At 29.8% G+C, this 12445-nt stretch overlaps 3 protein-coding genes across 14 annotated transcripts in view; 1 reads left to right on the top strand and 2 right to left on the bottom strand.

The window, feature by feature from the left end:
* Positions 1–279: 279 nt before the first annotated feature.
* LOC100748696 (heparan-alpha-glucosaminide N-acetyltransferase) lies at positions 280–4677 on the bottom strand. 6 transcript variants are annotated; one of them, XM_012385646.3, is made up of 12 exons: positions 4414–4677; positions 3383–3632; positions 3165–3289; positions 2300–2406; positions 2104–2213; positions 1939–2033; positions 1760–1867; positions 1449–1701; positions 1076–1373; positions 876–1000; positions 622–805; positions 318–539 (listed from the first exon to the last, which is right to left on the bottom strand). In XM_012385646.3, the coding sequence occupies exons 2-12, from the start codon at positions 3512–3514 to the stop codon at positions 361–363; spliced, it is 1716 nt and encodes a 571-aa protein (XP_012241069.1). In that variant the 5' UTR covers positions 3515–3632; positions 4414–4677; the 3' UTR covers positions 318–360. The 6 variants fall into 6 exon arrangements, with proteins under 6 accessions (XP_033176598.1, XP_012241069.1, XP_024223410.1 ...); XM_024367642.2 differs by having other exon boundaries at positions 4096–4435; XM_033320706.1 differs by lacking the exon at positions 4414–4677 and adding an exon at positions 4254–4394.
* Positions 4331–7970, top strand: LOC100748818 (GDP-Man:Man(3)GlcNAc(2)-PP-Dol alpha-1,2-mannosyltransferase). Of its 4 annotated transcripts, XM_003489510.4 has the most exons (9): positions 4557–4683; positions 5010–5461; positions 5562–5792; positions 5892–6124; positions 6210–6427; positions 6492–6776; positions 6861–7120; positions 7341–7475; positions 7575–7692. In XM_003489510.4, the coding sequence occupies exons 2-9, from the start codon at positions 5442–5444 to the stop codon at positions 7660–7662; spliced, it is 1470 nt and encodes a 489-aa protein (XP_003489558.1). In that variant the 5' UTR covers positions 4557–4683; positions 5010–5441; the 3' UTR covers positions 7663–7692. The 4 variants fall into 4 exon arrangements, with proteins under 4 accessions (XP_012241072.1, XP_012241071.1, XP_003489558.1 ...); XM_012385649.2 differs by lacking the exons at positions 4557–4683; positions 5010–5461 and adding an exon at positions 4331–4449; XM_012385648.2 differs by lacking the exon at positions 5010–5461 and having other exon boundaries at positions 4467–4683.
* Positions 7914–12445, bottom strand: part of LOC100748932 (RNA 3'-terminal phosphate cyclase) — a 12296-nt gene continuing 7764 nt past the window's right edge. The window contains exons 1-8 of one of the 4 annotated variants that reach the window (XM_012385653.3): positions 10081–10211; positions 9630–9782; positions 9342–9459; positions 8945–9269; positions 8700–8841; positions 8492–8631; positions 8263–8416; positions 7914–8186 (exon numbers count right to left, since the gene is read on the bottom strand). In XM_012385653.3, the coding sequence (XP_012241076.1) occupies positions 7968–8186; positions 8263–8416; positions 8492–8631; positions 8700–8841; positions 8945–9269; positions 9342–9459; positions 9630–9668 (1137 nt within the window). In that variant the 5' untranslated portion in view covers positions 9669–9782; positions 10081–10211 and the 3' untranslated portion in view covers positions 7914–7967. Of the gene's footprint in view, positions 8187–8262; positions 8417–8491; positions 8632–8699; positions 8842–8944; positions 9270–9341; positions 9460–9629; positions 9783–9958; positions 10212–12445 lie in introns of those variants that run through there. The other 3 variants (XM_003489511.4, XM_012385650.3, XM_012385651.3) reach the window with 3 other exon arrangements.

Raw genomic sequence — 12445 nt, forward strand, 5'->3', positions numbered from 1 at the left:
CTTTATTTATAAAAATTTAATATAACTTTAATAAACTTAAAATAATTATTTAAAACTAGAATAATTACCTTTTTCCCTAATATTTATTAATCAATGTTAACAATGTTCTCAAATGTAAATGTGTCATTAATTCTTTTCTTACATTATTGTATTTCTTTGCCTATAATACAGTTATCTAACATTTCTTTTTTGTTCTATAAAACGTAAAAGAAAAAGAAAGTCTTTTTTAATAAAAGAATATTTGAATATGAATTTTAATTTAAAAGATAGAAAGTCTTCTTTACGTTTTATAGAACAAAAAAGAAATGTTTCATTCATGTTAAGGCAATGGTAGATATTATTACGCTGATAGATATACTTTTAAATAGTTATGATAATATCTTTCCTATAAAGAAGATATGCAATTATTGCCCATAAAGTTGTTGTCCATAAATTCATAGCCAGAAGAGAAGCATGGGAAGGATGAGCGATATTCCACGCCCATGGGAATAAATCTTTTGTCAAAACGTGACCAACGTACAGAAAAATTGGATTTATCCCTATGAAAAACAATAATTATATAGCTTCATATAAAAAAGAATATTTATTTATATAACAGTTTCTTTTTGCATTAATACATACCAGCATAAATGAAAGGAGCTCCACTCCAGAATTGTTTATAATCAATAAGAAAGTATAAAATTGCATACAACAAAAAAGCAAAACTAGAACAAGTCAGAACGTACGATAATGTCATCATCCTTTTGCTAACTGGAATCACTCCCCCTTCGTTTTCGAAATTGCATAAAATTCCAGCAATAATACCCTAGAAAATAATATTTTATGTTAGTAGGAATTACATTGCCTTCCGAAAAAATTTATTTCTGTCAACTCACTGTAAATATTGCCCATAAGAACCACCTAATCAGCCTAGCATTACCCTGATAATACAGCAATAAAATTTTTCCAGCATGAACTCCCAAATAAACAATAAATATAGCCGATATAGTGTTCATCAATCCTGCAATTTAATTGTCGTCATGGATATTAAATTATATACAAACTATTTTTCTATAGACATATATAAACAATATACCTTCAGGGTCATAACGTAAGATTTGACCATAAATAGAGTCTTTTATTTTAGAATACGTGTGATTTCCAAAGATCAATCTATCTATGTAGCCAGCTGCACCAGCGGTGCAATTCATGTATTTTCCACGATAATGATATTTTCCACCTGGTCCAAAGTAACCCGTCGGGCAATTCGGCATATGAAGGAAGAATGTAATTAATGTGTGTGTAGTCATAATGCCTGCCATAATTAACCATTGAGGCCAGCTATCTAAGATGTCTCGGAATATAGCGAAACGGCCAAACTGGAGTAAGATATCCTAATGAGTAATTTTTGTAGATACCAATTAGATAAATGTAAAAGCTATACGTAACAAAAATGATTATATTCAAACCTGAGAATGGGGTTTCATGAAGATTGTTTCCAATATGGCGCATACGAAATACGACACAGCTAGTAACTGAAGAATACCAGGAAAACGAAGATCGTTTAAAGATTTACTATCAATTGAATTTAACATTAATCCGAGAAGAATCAATATCGCTGATCGTCGAAGGCAACATAAAGTTATTTTCACACGTGATGTTGTTAAACGAAGTTCTGCCCGTTTTGAGATTGTTATCGACATACCCATAATCCATGCAAACCTACAAGTTATTTATTGTACTTTTTGAAAGATTAAACATAATATAAATAATTACTTACCAAGGAAGTATTAAATCAGCAACGGAAAGTCCAAACCATGCACTATGATTGAAGAAAACGTACTTTCCTCCTCCATTATTGACAAATATCATCAGTAATATTGCAATTCTGTAATAATATAAGTAATATGATATCTAAATTGGCAAATACGCGAGCAACAAGCAAAAATATAAAAATACCCTCTAAACGCGTCTACTGATTGTATTCTACTGCTGAATTTCGTAACTCTAATTACTGGATGTGTTGTATTCTCTTCTTGAAGTCTATTCAAATCCTAGAATAATATTAAATTAAATGAAATGGAATGAAATGAAATGTACAATAATATATCAAACTATGCCTACATCATATACATTATTGGGGGACAATTTTCCTCTTATTACTCGTATAATAACTTTAGATGTTGTCCATGTGACTGCTAATAAGATATATATCATAAATGCTGTCAAAATTGCTGTAAAAGAAATTTGTTAGTATTAGAGTTGTTAGTATTTTATGATGAACCACGATTATGAAAATGTATTATTAAATATTACTTACGAAAGTAGCTATTTCTTGGTTCATGTATTACATAAATATTAGAACATATATCAGCACTTGATATATTCCATCCATAACTACCATATTCCTTGAAGGTGTAAGTTGTGCTACAAAGATGGTTGGAAATAAATACATAGTTGGATGGAAGTGCATATCAGATATATACAAATAAAGTGTTACAACCTGTTTTCTTGAAAACCATAGCAGATATTAATTTTTTTTTAAATATCACGATATAAGGGGACTGTTTATTTATGGTACAAAAGATTTTTCTGAAACAAAATTTTCTAGAAGTATTTAATATGATGATGTTCACTTCTAAACATCTATAAGTTATGAGTACAACACTTATAACAAAAGAAGATATAAAGAGAAGAATACTAAATGCCTGTAAATCTATAACTGCAACAATATTATCAAATGTACGAAATAATATCATACAAGAAATAAATAAATGTTTAGATATCAACAGTTTCCACTTTGGACATTTAATAAAATGAATTGTACCTTAAGATATATCTATTTTAATTATCCTTTGATGTCTCTGCATAGTCTCCCTTTAGATCTTTTTCTCGTTATAACTCTTTAATTACGCAGAATAATAAAAAATGCTTTAAGCAAATGTTTTGCAGTCTCAGAACAGCTATCCAAATGAACAGAAATTAATATGCATTCAATTTTAAAAAAATGAGGGGGACTTCCATTAACCCCCTAGCAGTCATCTTAGAAAAATCTCTTGCTCCAAAAATAATCAGCCCCCTTGTACCATTGAAATTAAAACAAAAATTAGTAAATATTAGCTATAGTTTCTAAGAAAATGGCTTGTAATACTTTTTCTGTTCGTATAAGAAGAAAGGATACTTACTGACAATATTCATAATTTTTATGTGGTTCAACAGTTTGATAATATATGTGTAATGGGTATTTTGTGCTTATTATCAAACTTGTATTACTTTTTGGTGTTAAAGTAGCCAACGGGACACCAGTACCCTATAAATCAATAATTTATATATAATTTAGATATTACACATGTGTTTGATATATATAAATTAATTTCAAAATTGTGTATATATGAATACATACTGTGTAAGCTTCCCATGCTATTGCATAAAAGATGACAGGATTAATATATAAATTCAAAATACTGAAACATGCTTGATCTATTCCAAGCGAAGCATTTGAATTAGCACAAGAACTTATAGATGTGTCTATCATTTTGGAAAACTTAAACTTGTCCCAAACTTATTCACATCCGCACAAGAAATGATACTTTTACAAATTCTTGCTTAATTTGATCCATGTATAATGTACCAAATATAACGTGAAATTATGTCTGAAATTAAATACACAATGATATTAAAATAAATATACGAATTAATATTTTCATTATAAAGTATACAAAAATTATAACGTAAAATGAATTTTTCTAAATAACATACATTTCGATTCGTACAGTTTTCTAAAATAATCCATGTATTTACAAGCTAATCTATTTTGGTACAAATTGGAACTCTTTTTTCTTCAGAAAGAAATATCGTACAGCGATCAATTGAATTTCATAGTTTCTTTAATACACAAATTAAGTAAATCAATTGGATTTCAAATAAATGACAATATGACTTAGATCGAAAGGCGTTTTCAGTACGTAAACATTATGAATACGTCGTAATCAATAAACAAATCATAACACATAGAATGCACTACGCGGTGAACAACGCATTTCTAAGCTGAAAAGAGGACATGAATAATGCACGAGTTACATAAAGAAACAATATTAAAATGGATTATTAATGTACCGTTGAAAAATTCTAATCACGTAATTTTGCTACGAATGAAACAAAAACTGCCTGTCCAATGTAGCTTCACTCAGAAAATATTGGAAGACACAGGAAAATATGGCGGATTTCCTTTGCTTTTAGCAATGTGGTGAAAATACGTATATATATATACATACAAGCTGATATAAATTAAATACATATATATATAGTTGTTGCTTTACGCATTTCGTTTGATGTTTCATCAAATGCATTTGAATATTTACATATACGTCTATACATACAAGCTGGACATGTGTTACCGCGTAAATGAGTGCGATATGGGAATAGAAACAGAACCTTGAATTTATCTCCCTTCTCTCTTTGTCTAATTAGGCAAGCTCACTGACGCTGCTTGTTGATCGGTGTTACACTTGCATACATAGTTACATACTGTACGAATGTGCTTGCATTATTATAAGCAAGAATACAGGAGGCTTTTTGCAGCGATCTTTTTCTATTCCTATATTTTTCGCCTTTTCAACTCGTTTACGCACTCCTCTACAATATACAATAACATATTTCTATATCCATGGCAAACTTCCACTAATGACATTTGAAAAGGGTTTGGTTAGTCTCAGAGATACATGAATTGAAATTGACGCCTAGATTAAAGATTAAAACAGAAAGGAAATTTCCTCTCTGATTAAGAAAAGATCCAATTTATTTTATTTTTTAATTTCATTTCTTTCTCGTATATAAAGCTATAAAATAAAAGTGGTAAAATAGAATTTAAGCGGCATAATTAAAAATTCGAAATGAAGTCTGTGTTTAATTTAAAAAACTAAATTTTTGTGTAATTATATATTTCATATAATAATAACAAAAATTATTTATTATTGTAAAGAACCTTTAATATATGTGCAGAATGAATATTAAAACTCCCACGCTTTTAGATGATATTTTACTAAATTTAACGTAACACGTGTGAATAATATTGAATTTAAATGTCGTCTACTTTTAACAGCTGTTAGTCTAGCCTATAATTAAAAAGTAGAAACAAAATCGATATAAATTAAAAAATAAAATTAGAAATTCGTATGTTGCGAATAAATAATTGATATACATTACCTCAAAGGAGAATTGCATTAATTATCACCTTAATTATATGAAAGCCAATATATATTTGTGTATATTAAATAATATACGAGACAATAAGCACAATAGTAATTACACTGAAAAAAATGTTAGTAAATTAAGATGTGTGTGATCAAATTAAGCGATGGTTTGGTTGAAAATATTTTGTTACATTAATTGATATAAAACATTGTAAAAAAGCACGTGGCAAATCAATTCGTTAAATTTTATAGTGTTTTAAAAACTAAAAAATGAATTTTTATTTTCTCATGTAAGATTTGTATCTCTTTCTTGTGAGAATATTATATTTTAGCTTAAAATCTTTTCTAGCAAATGTTATGTGTATGTCTAACAATTTTGTATTCTTTCAGGATGCGTATGGTATTCTCATTAAATATGTTGCTTGTAATAGTCATATGTAAAATATTATGTATATTTATTATCTTACCTATTTTATTAATAACATGGAGAAAGCAATATTCCAAAAGTCGAATGGAAAGATCACACAAGGAAACAGTTGTAGGTTTCTTTCATCCGTATTGTAATTCAGGTGGAGGAGGTGAAAGAGTACTTTGGGCTGCTGTGAGTGCTATACAAACCAGGTATAACTATTTTAAATAAATTAATAAATTAAATAATAATTATGTTATTTACGATAACTTTAATTAATTATCATATGTTTAAATTATTATTTTTATCAGATACCCTAATGTATGCATAGTTATTTATACTGGGGATCTTGATGCACATCCAGAACAAATTTTAAATAAAGCAGAAAAAGTATTTAATTATAAAATTGAGCATAAAATTGAATTTGTATACTTACATAGGCGCAAATGGGTGGAACCTTCAATGTATCCATATTTTACACTTTTAGGACAGAGTTTGGGATCAATTTGGTTAGGTATTGAAGCTTTAAATAGTTTTGTACCAGGTAAAATTTAATTTCATATCTGTTTTAATAATTGTTTTATAAATACCATATATTATGTTACATGACATATAAAATATTGTTTTAGACATTTACATCGATACCATGGGTTATGCATTTACATATCCATTATTTAAATATATTGGTGGGTGTAGAGTAGCAACATATACTCACTACCCCACAATTTCAACTGATATGTTGAGACATGTTTATAGAAGAGTTATCTCTCATACTAATAAAAGAGTTATAGCTAGAAATCCATTTTTATCGGCAGCTAAACTTGTTTATTATAAATTATTTGGACTTGTATGTATATAAAGATTATTAATTAATTATGCTTTGATGATATAATTTACAACAATTACTTCAGATATATGGTTGGGTTGGCAGTAGGGCAGAAATTGTAATGGTTAATTCCTCATGGACCGAAGAACATATTAATACAATTTGGAAATGTCCATTGAAAACTCATAAAATTTATCCACCTTGCAATGTAAAGCACTTAACATCACTGCCACTTATCAATGATGATGAAAAATGTAATAATATTCGTATAATATCAGTCGCACAATTTAGACCAGAAAAGAATCATCCATTAATGTTGAGAACCATGTATGAACTTAGATCAATCGTTAAAGAAGAGATTTGGGAAAAAGTAAGTTTAATATAATATAATGATATAAATAATAAAAGGTTTCATATTAGCAGCTTTTATTGCAATATTACATGATCTTGCCAGATTCGTTTAATTCTTATTGGTTCTTGTCGAAATTTTGAAGATGAAGTACGCATGAAAGATATGAAGGATTTATCAAAACATTTTGCATTAGATGAAAATGTAGAATTTAAACTAAACATACCATACTCGGAACTTCTATCGGAACTTCAACGAGCAATGATAGGTTTACATACAATGTGGAATGAACATTTTGGTATAAGCATTGTTGAATGTATGGCAGCTGGATTAATTGTAGTAGCTCATGGTTCTGGTGGACCAAGGTAAAGTGTAATAAAAAATATAGTAATGTAATAGTCAAAGGATCCTCAGCTTTTTCAGAAATATATACCAGCAAAATTAAAGTTAAAGAAGAATTGAAGAAAAATATTACTTGGCTGAGAACCATTGATATAGTCAATAAAATTTATTGCTAAAAATATTCTTTTATAAAAATAAAAATACACAAATTAATACATAATTGTAATATATGAATAATTATAGGGCTGATATAATAGAAACACAACCAGGGTCTCAAAATGGATTTTTAGCTACAGAAGCTGAAGAATATGCAAAGATTATGGCACATATTATCAACATGCATCCAGAAGATAGAAATGCCATTAGGACAGTTGCTAGGTATTATTACTTTTTGCGTTATTATTTTTTAATAATAAATCATATTGATTAATATGAAAGATAAATTTACAAATGATCAGAAATAAATTATTTTTTTAGAGCATCTGTAGATCGGTTTTCGGACGAAATGTTTGAAAGAGAATTCTTACGAACTATAGAACCATTTTTTAGACAAAAACAGGAATGATAATTCTTATTAAAATATTTATTATGATTAGATGTATACTTTTTTAACATATTTTTGCTTCTTCTATAAAACAGAAAACATCATAAAGTTATTCATTTACTGATTGAATAAAAAATTATGTACATAAATATTGCAAAAAAGAAATAGATATAATCAAATAAGAAAAGGAACAGATGTTATACAAGTTCTTTGTTTTATGTGTTATAATTATTCTTGATAAAATAAATAAGGTAACAATGAGAGAAAGCAACTAATACATGTACTATGCATTTTGCATTTACTTATTCTGAATATACAACTGTTACTTATTTTATATCTTTATTTTCGTACCCACAACCTTCACATTCTAAGGTATAGGAATTATTACTTCCATCATTTCTATTTTCGCATAACTTAAATTGAAGATTAAACTGTTGTAAGACCAATTCTGCCACTTTTATAGCTGTTTCAGTATGACAAGTAAGTTTTTTACTTCCGAGATTAATTTTAGAAGTACCTTTAGCTAAAGCCATCAAGATGACTAACTAAAATATACAAGTAATTATAATTTATGATAAAAATAACAAATTATTTTTAATTATTTTATAAAAATATACATACTTGATCTTGTGCGTGTTCGTCAACGCAGGATTCTGCTAAAATTGTGTCCAATATTTCATTAGCTGCCTGTATACCTGGTGCTACTTGCTCTTGACGTCCAGAACCCAATCCTGATCCACCAAAAACACATCCACTAGTCGTAGCGCACATTACACTGATGATATCGTTCATATTTAATTAAAAACATAATGTATAAAATTCATAATTTTTGGCTGTATCTAAATCTTACTTGATGCCAGACCCATTACCAATAGTTACAGATCTATCCTCTTTATAAACTTCGATATTTATAGGTGGCAATGGAATATTAGATTTATTTAAACCTTTTGTTAAAACTGATTTTACATCATTTGCCATTCTATGTGCTTCCTTTAAAACAAACAAGATATGTATCAAAGAAATATAATATTACAATTATACAACTATATGATACATACTCTAATGTGAACAACACCTGCAACATATGCCCATCCTACTATTTCATGTGGAATTCCTGGATCAGTTAAAGTAATAGCTTTCAAAGTATGTACAGGTTTAATGTACAAATGTACCTCTCCACCTCCCTTTGGATAATAACCCCTACATAAATTGTTAAAAAATTAATATTCTATAAATATCTATAGTTTACAGCAAAATATTAAGAACAAAATGGCTAAATTCGTATCATCACATCAACGTATACCTTGTTATAACTCTAAAATCAAAATCAGCTCCAAATTTATTAAGTAATGGTCTGAATATTTCTGTAAAATATTCTATATGTGGTCCCATAGGAACGTTTGTGCCACCTTTAAGAATCAATGTAACTGTATCCTTTTTTGGAAGAAAAAGGGCACAAGGTAAAGCTACTTGAGCTAACAAACAAATACAGCCAGCAGTTCCTGTATCCACAAAGAATGTGTGTTTTTTATCCGTGTTTAACTGACCAGGTTTAAACTCTAAAGTTGTTGATCCTATATGAGCTCCATAAACTTCTGCATTACACATATCTTTTAACAGTTCTACTCCTGTAATAATGTTCAATTAAAAAAAAAACAAGATTAACAATAATCAAAAGTTATATTTTAACAAGAACATACCTTTTAAATGTTGTGCAGCAAGGCCAGGCTTAGGACGACCTGCTCGTATATTATTAATTTTAATTGGAATTTTATATAATGCACTCAGGCAAAGTGCAATTCTTAATACCTGACCACCCTAAACATAAGCATAACTTTTTAAATTTTAGTTAGGAATATTAAAAATAACATATTTCATTTGTGCATTCAATAATTTTTACATACATATACTTCTATAAATCCAAATTAAAGCACTTGAATTATCTAATCTTATATGATTTATAAAATAAACAATTTTTAAATACATACACCTTCGCCTAGGCTTCCATCAATTTGTATCGAAGACATAGTACGGATAATACAATCAAGTGTACGAAATGTACGCAACACTGAGGAAAATATATTTTTTACTAAAATGTTGCTTTTTTCGGAATCTTTATAAACGAAACTGAAGTTGTTTACCTAAATATTCAAAAATCTAATATGTATAAACTGTACAAAAAATTCATTTCATATGTATTTGCAAAGAGCATATAACTATATAATAAACATACTACTCTCTAGTACTACTAGAGAGGAAATCTCTGATATTATATAGGGATCATTGAATCATATAATTCAAATATGTAAGTACGTACATACTTAGTATTATATTGTTTATAAAAATTAATGTACGTTAACTTTCCAATCTTTAATGTTCTTTTAAGTAGTGCGTTATGAATGAATTCTACAGGGTAATCCCAGAAATGAAAGTGTTCACTCTTATCGTTCCGGTTATTCTCAGATTAGTGCTGCCCTCAGCGGTCAATTGCTGAAGATGTTCCACGCTATCGTATAAAAGAATCTATTTAGTTCCACTATAAATGAAGTATATTCGCTTTGGTTCCACGCTACAACAGTCCATTTCATTGTGTGGTCCTACGAAAATGTTCATACTTTTCTGTACTAATTAAATTTAGTTGCCTTAGAAAGAGAAACTAACTGTCTATTATATTCTTTTTAGAGATGAAAAGAAAATCTTCCCTTTTAAACGATAATGGATCAGTGGAATGATACAATAATTTTAATATATTTTCCATGCGCAATAGCGTTGTAGACATAAAATTAAATTTACTTTCCTTGCGATAATGTTTTTGTCATAATAAAACCTAAATTTTATTTTAATAATAATTCCAGCAGTTTATTCAGAAGCACGAGACTTTGAACACTTGTAGTCTTGATTTTCGCCATCCCCGGTTCCAGGAAGAGGTAGCTGAGACATTTGAGGGTGCCGTAAATTATGCGCCTTGCTGTTTCAGGGGCTCGCAGGCTTCAAGGGTTTTGCGACTACAACGCCGAAGATATTCGAGTATTCTTCATAGAATCGTCAACAAGGGCGGACGGAATCGACTATTCTGTGCGTTTTCTACCATTCTGAGTACACGCGGCGTCTCGGATAAATCGGGATATGTTTATACAAATAATAGATTATAATAATATATATTCCACATAATATTCCACATATCAGATGTGGAATTAGAACAACGTGTTTTTCCGGTTGAAAAAAATATCAATTATCGAGAAAGGTATTTCTTTTCGTTTCGTGTGTGTTTGTATGCGTAAGACGGATGGAATTGTTTCGTTAAATACTAATTGCGAACGGGGAGCTGATTTCCGATCCCGGGAGAATTCATTACAATGTGCTTAATTCAGTCAAGTGGCGTAATTTTATTATATATGACATTGTGATATTTACACGCACGAAGCATATATACAAATGAACGATGATCTAGTGTGACACAAATATAGTTCATACAATGGGTGCGAGAAAAAGGCTCGCTCATGTGAATCTGTAATCAAAACGCGAAGAAACTTGAAAATCGCTGCCGGTCGTCCGCCAAAACGGAGACCTATTGGAGGGGATGAATATTCTCGTGTAACGGAAAGTTTGACGAGGAGTAACCACGTAGTACGATTATTTGTATTTACAAAAATTTGACGCATCAACGGACTCGTATGCTAACCTCGAAGTTCTAGTAGTGTGAGTATTTATTTAATGTGCGAAATATCAATTCTCAATGCATCGTGAAAATTGTAAAAGGACACAGTGATCAGAGCGGCTATCACGGTGTCTCGGAGTAGAAATCTTCCTTACAGGAATTAATAGCGGAAGATAATTTTTTTTTTTTAATTTGTGCTTCACAATTTGTCCAGCTGGGCATTCGGTAAATTTTTCTAGCTTAATTGCTAAATAACATGTAGATGGCTACCCCCAGCGGGATACCATTTTCGAGTCTGACTTTCTTATTTTTTTAGTCAGGTCAGTGGGGTATTCTCTTTTTTGTCCTCTTTCTATAGAGTTTTGCTCGCTTCAGCAGCCAGCTGGTTTGGATGTGTTGCCTTTCTTTCCTTGTATTTTTCTGCATACCTGCCGATTTCTTCTTTGACCGCTAGTATCTTTAAATCTTTACGTCTACCCTCGTTCCTGATACACCATGGGGCGTTGATTATTATTCTGAGTATTTTCACTTGTAGCCATTGCAATTTATTTATGTGGCTCATTACTGCTGTTCCTTATAGTGCTATTCCGTACGTCTAAATTGATTTTATTATCGTTCTGTATATTTTTCATTTATTTTCAATATTAAAAAATGTTGGCCTCTTCGTATGCTTTTCCTGAGGGGTGTTTCGTATCATAGATAGTGTTTTTTTTTTATTTAAAATTTCACATTCACAATTTGTCCAATTTGAATATTTGGTAGAATTTTTTATCTGTTTGATTATCATGGGTGGCTACCCCCAATGGGGTACCATCTTCGTGTTTGTTAAGATATATCTTTTGTGAGATCTGCTGGGTGTTCCCTTTTCAGTCTTCTTTCTATGGTTTCTAACGTACCATGGGGCGTTTACAATTTTTTTTTGTTTTTTTTATTTATTTATTTATTTAAATTTTACAATTTGTCCAGTAGGACATTTGGTAAAGTATTATAGCAGTATACTAATATATCATGTGGGTGGCTACCCCCAGCGGGGTACCATCATCGTGTTTGTTAGGTTATGTCCTTTGTGAGATCTGTTGGGTGTTTCCTTTTTAATCTTCTTTTTATGCTTGATGTGTCGACCGTTTCCGCTGCCAGCCAGTTCGG

This window comes from Bombus impatiens, unplaced genomic scaffold, assembly GCF_000188095.3.
Source record: "Bombus impatiens unplaced genomic scaffold, BIMP_2.2 scf_0332, whole genome shotgun sequence".
NCBI lineage: Eukaryota > Metazoa > Arthropoda > Insecta > Hymenoptera > Apidae > Bombus > Bombus impatiens.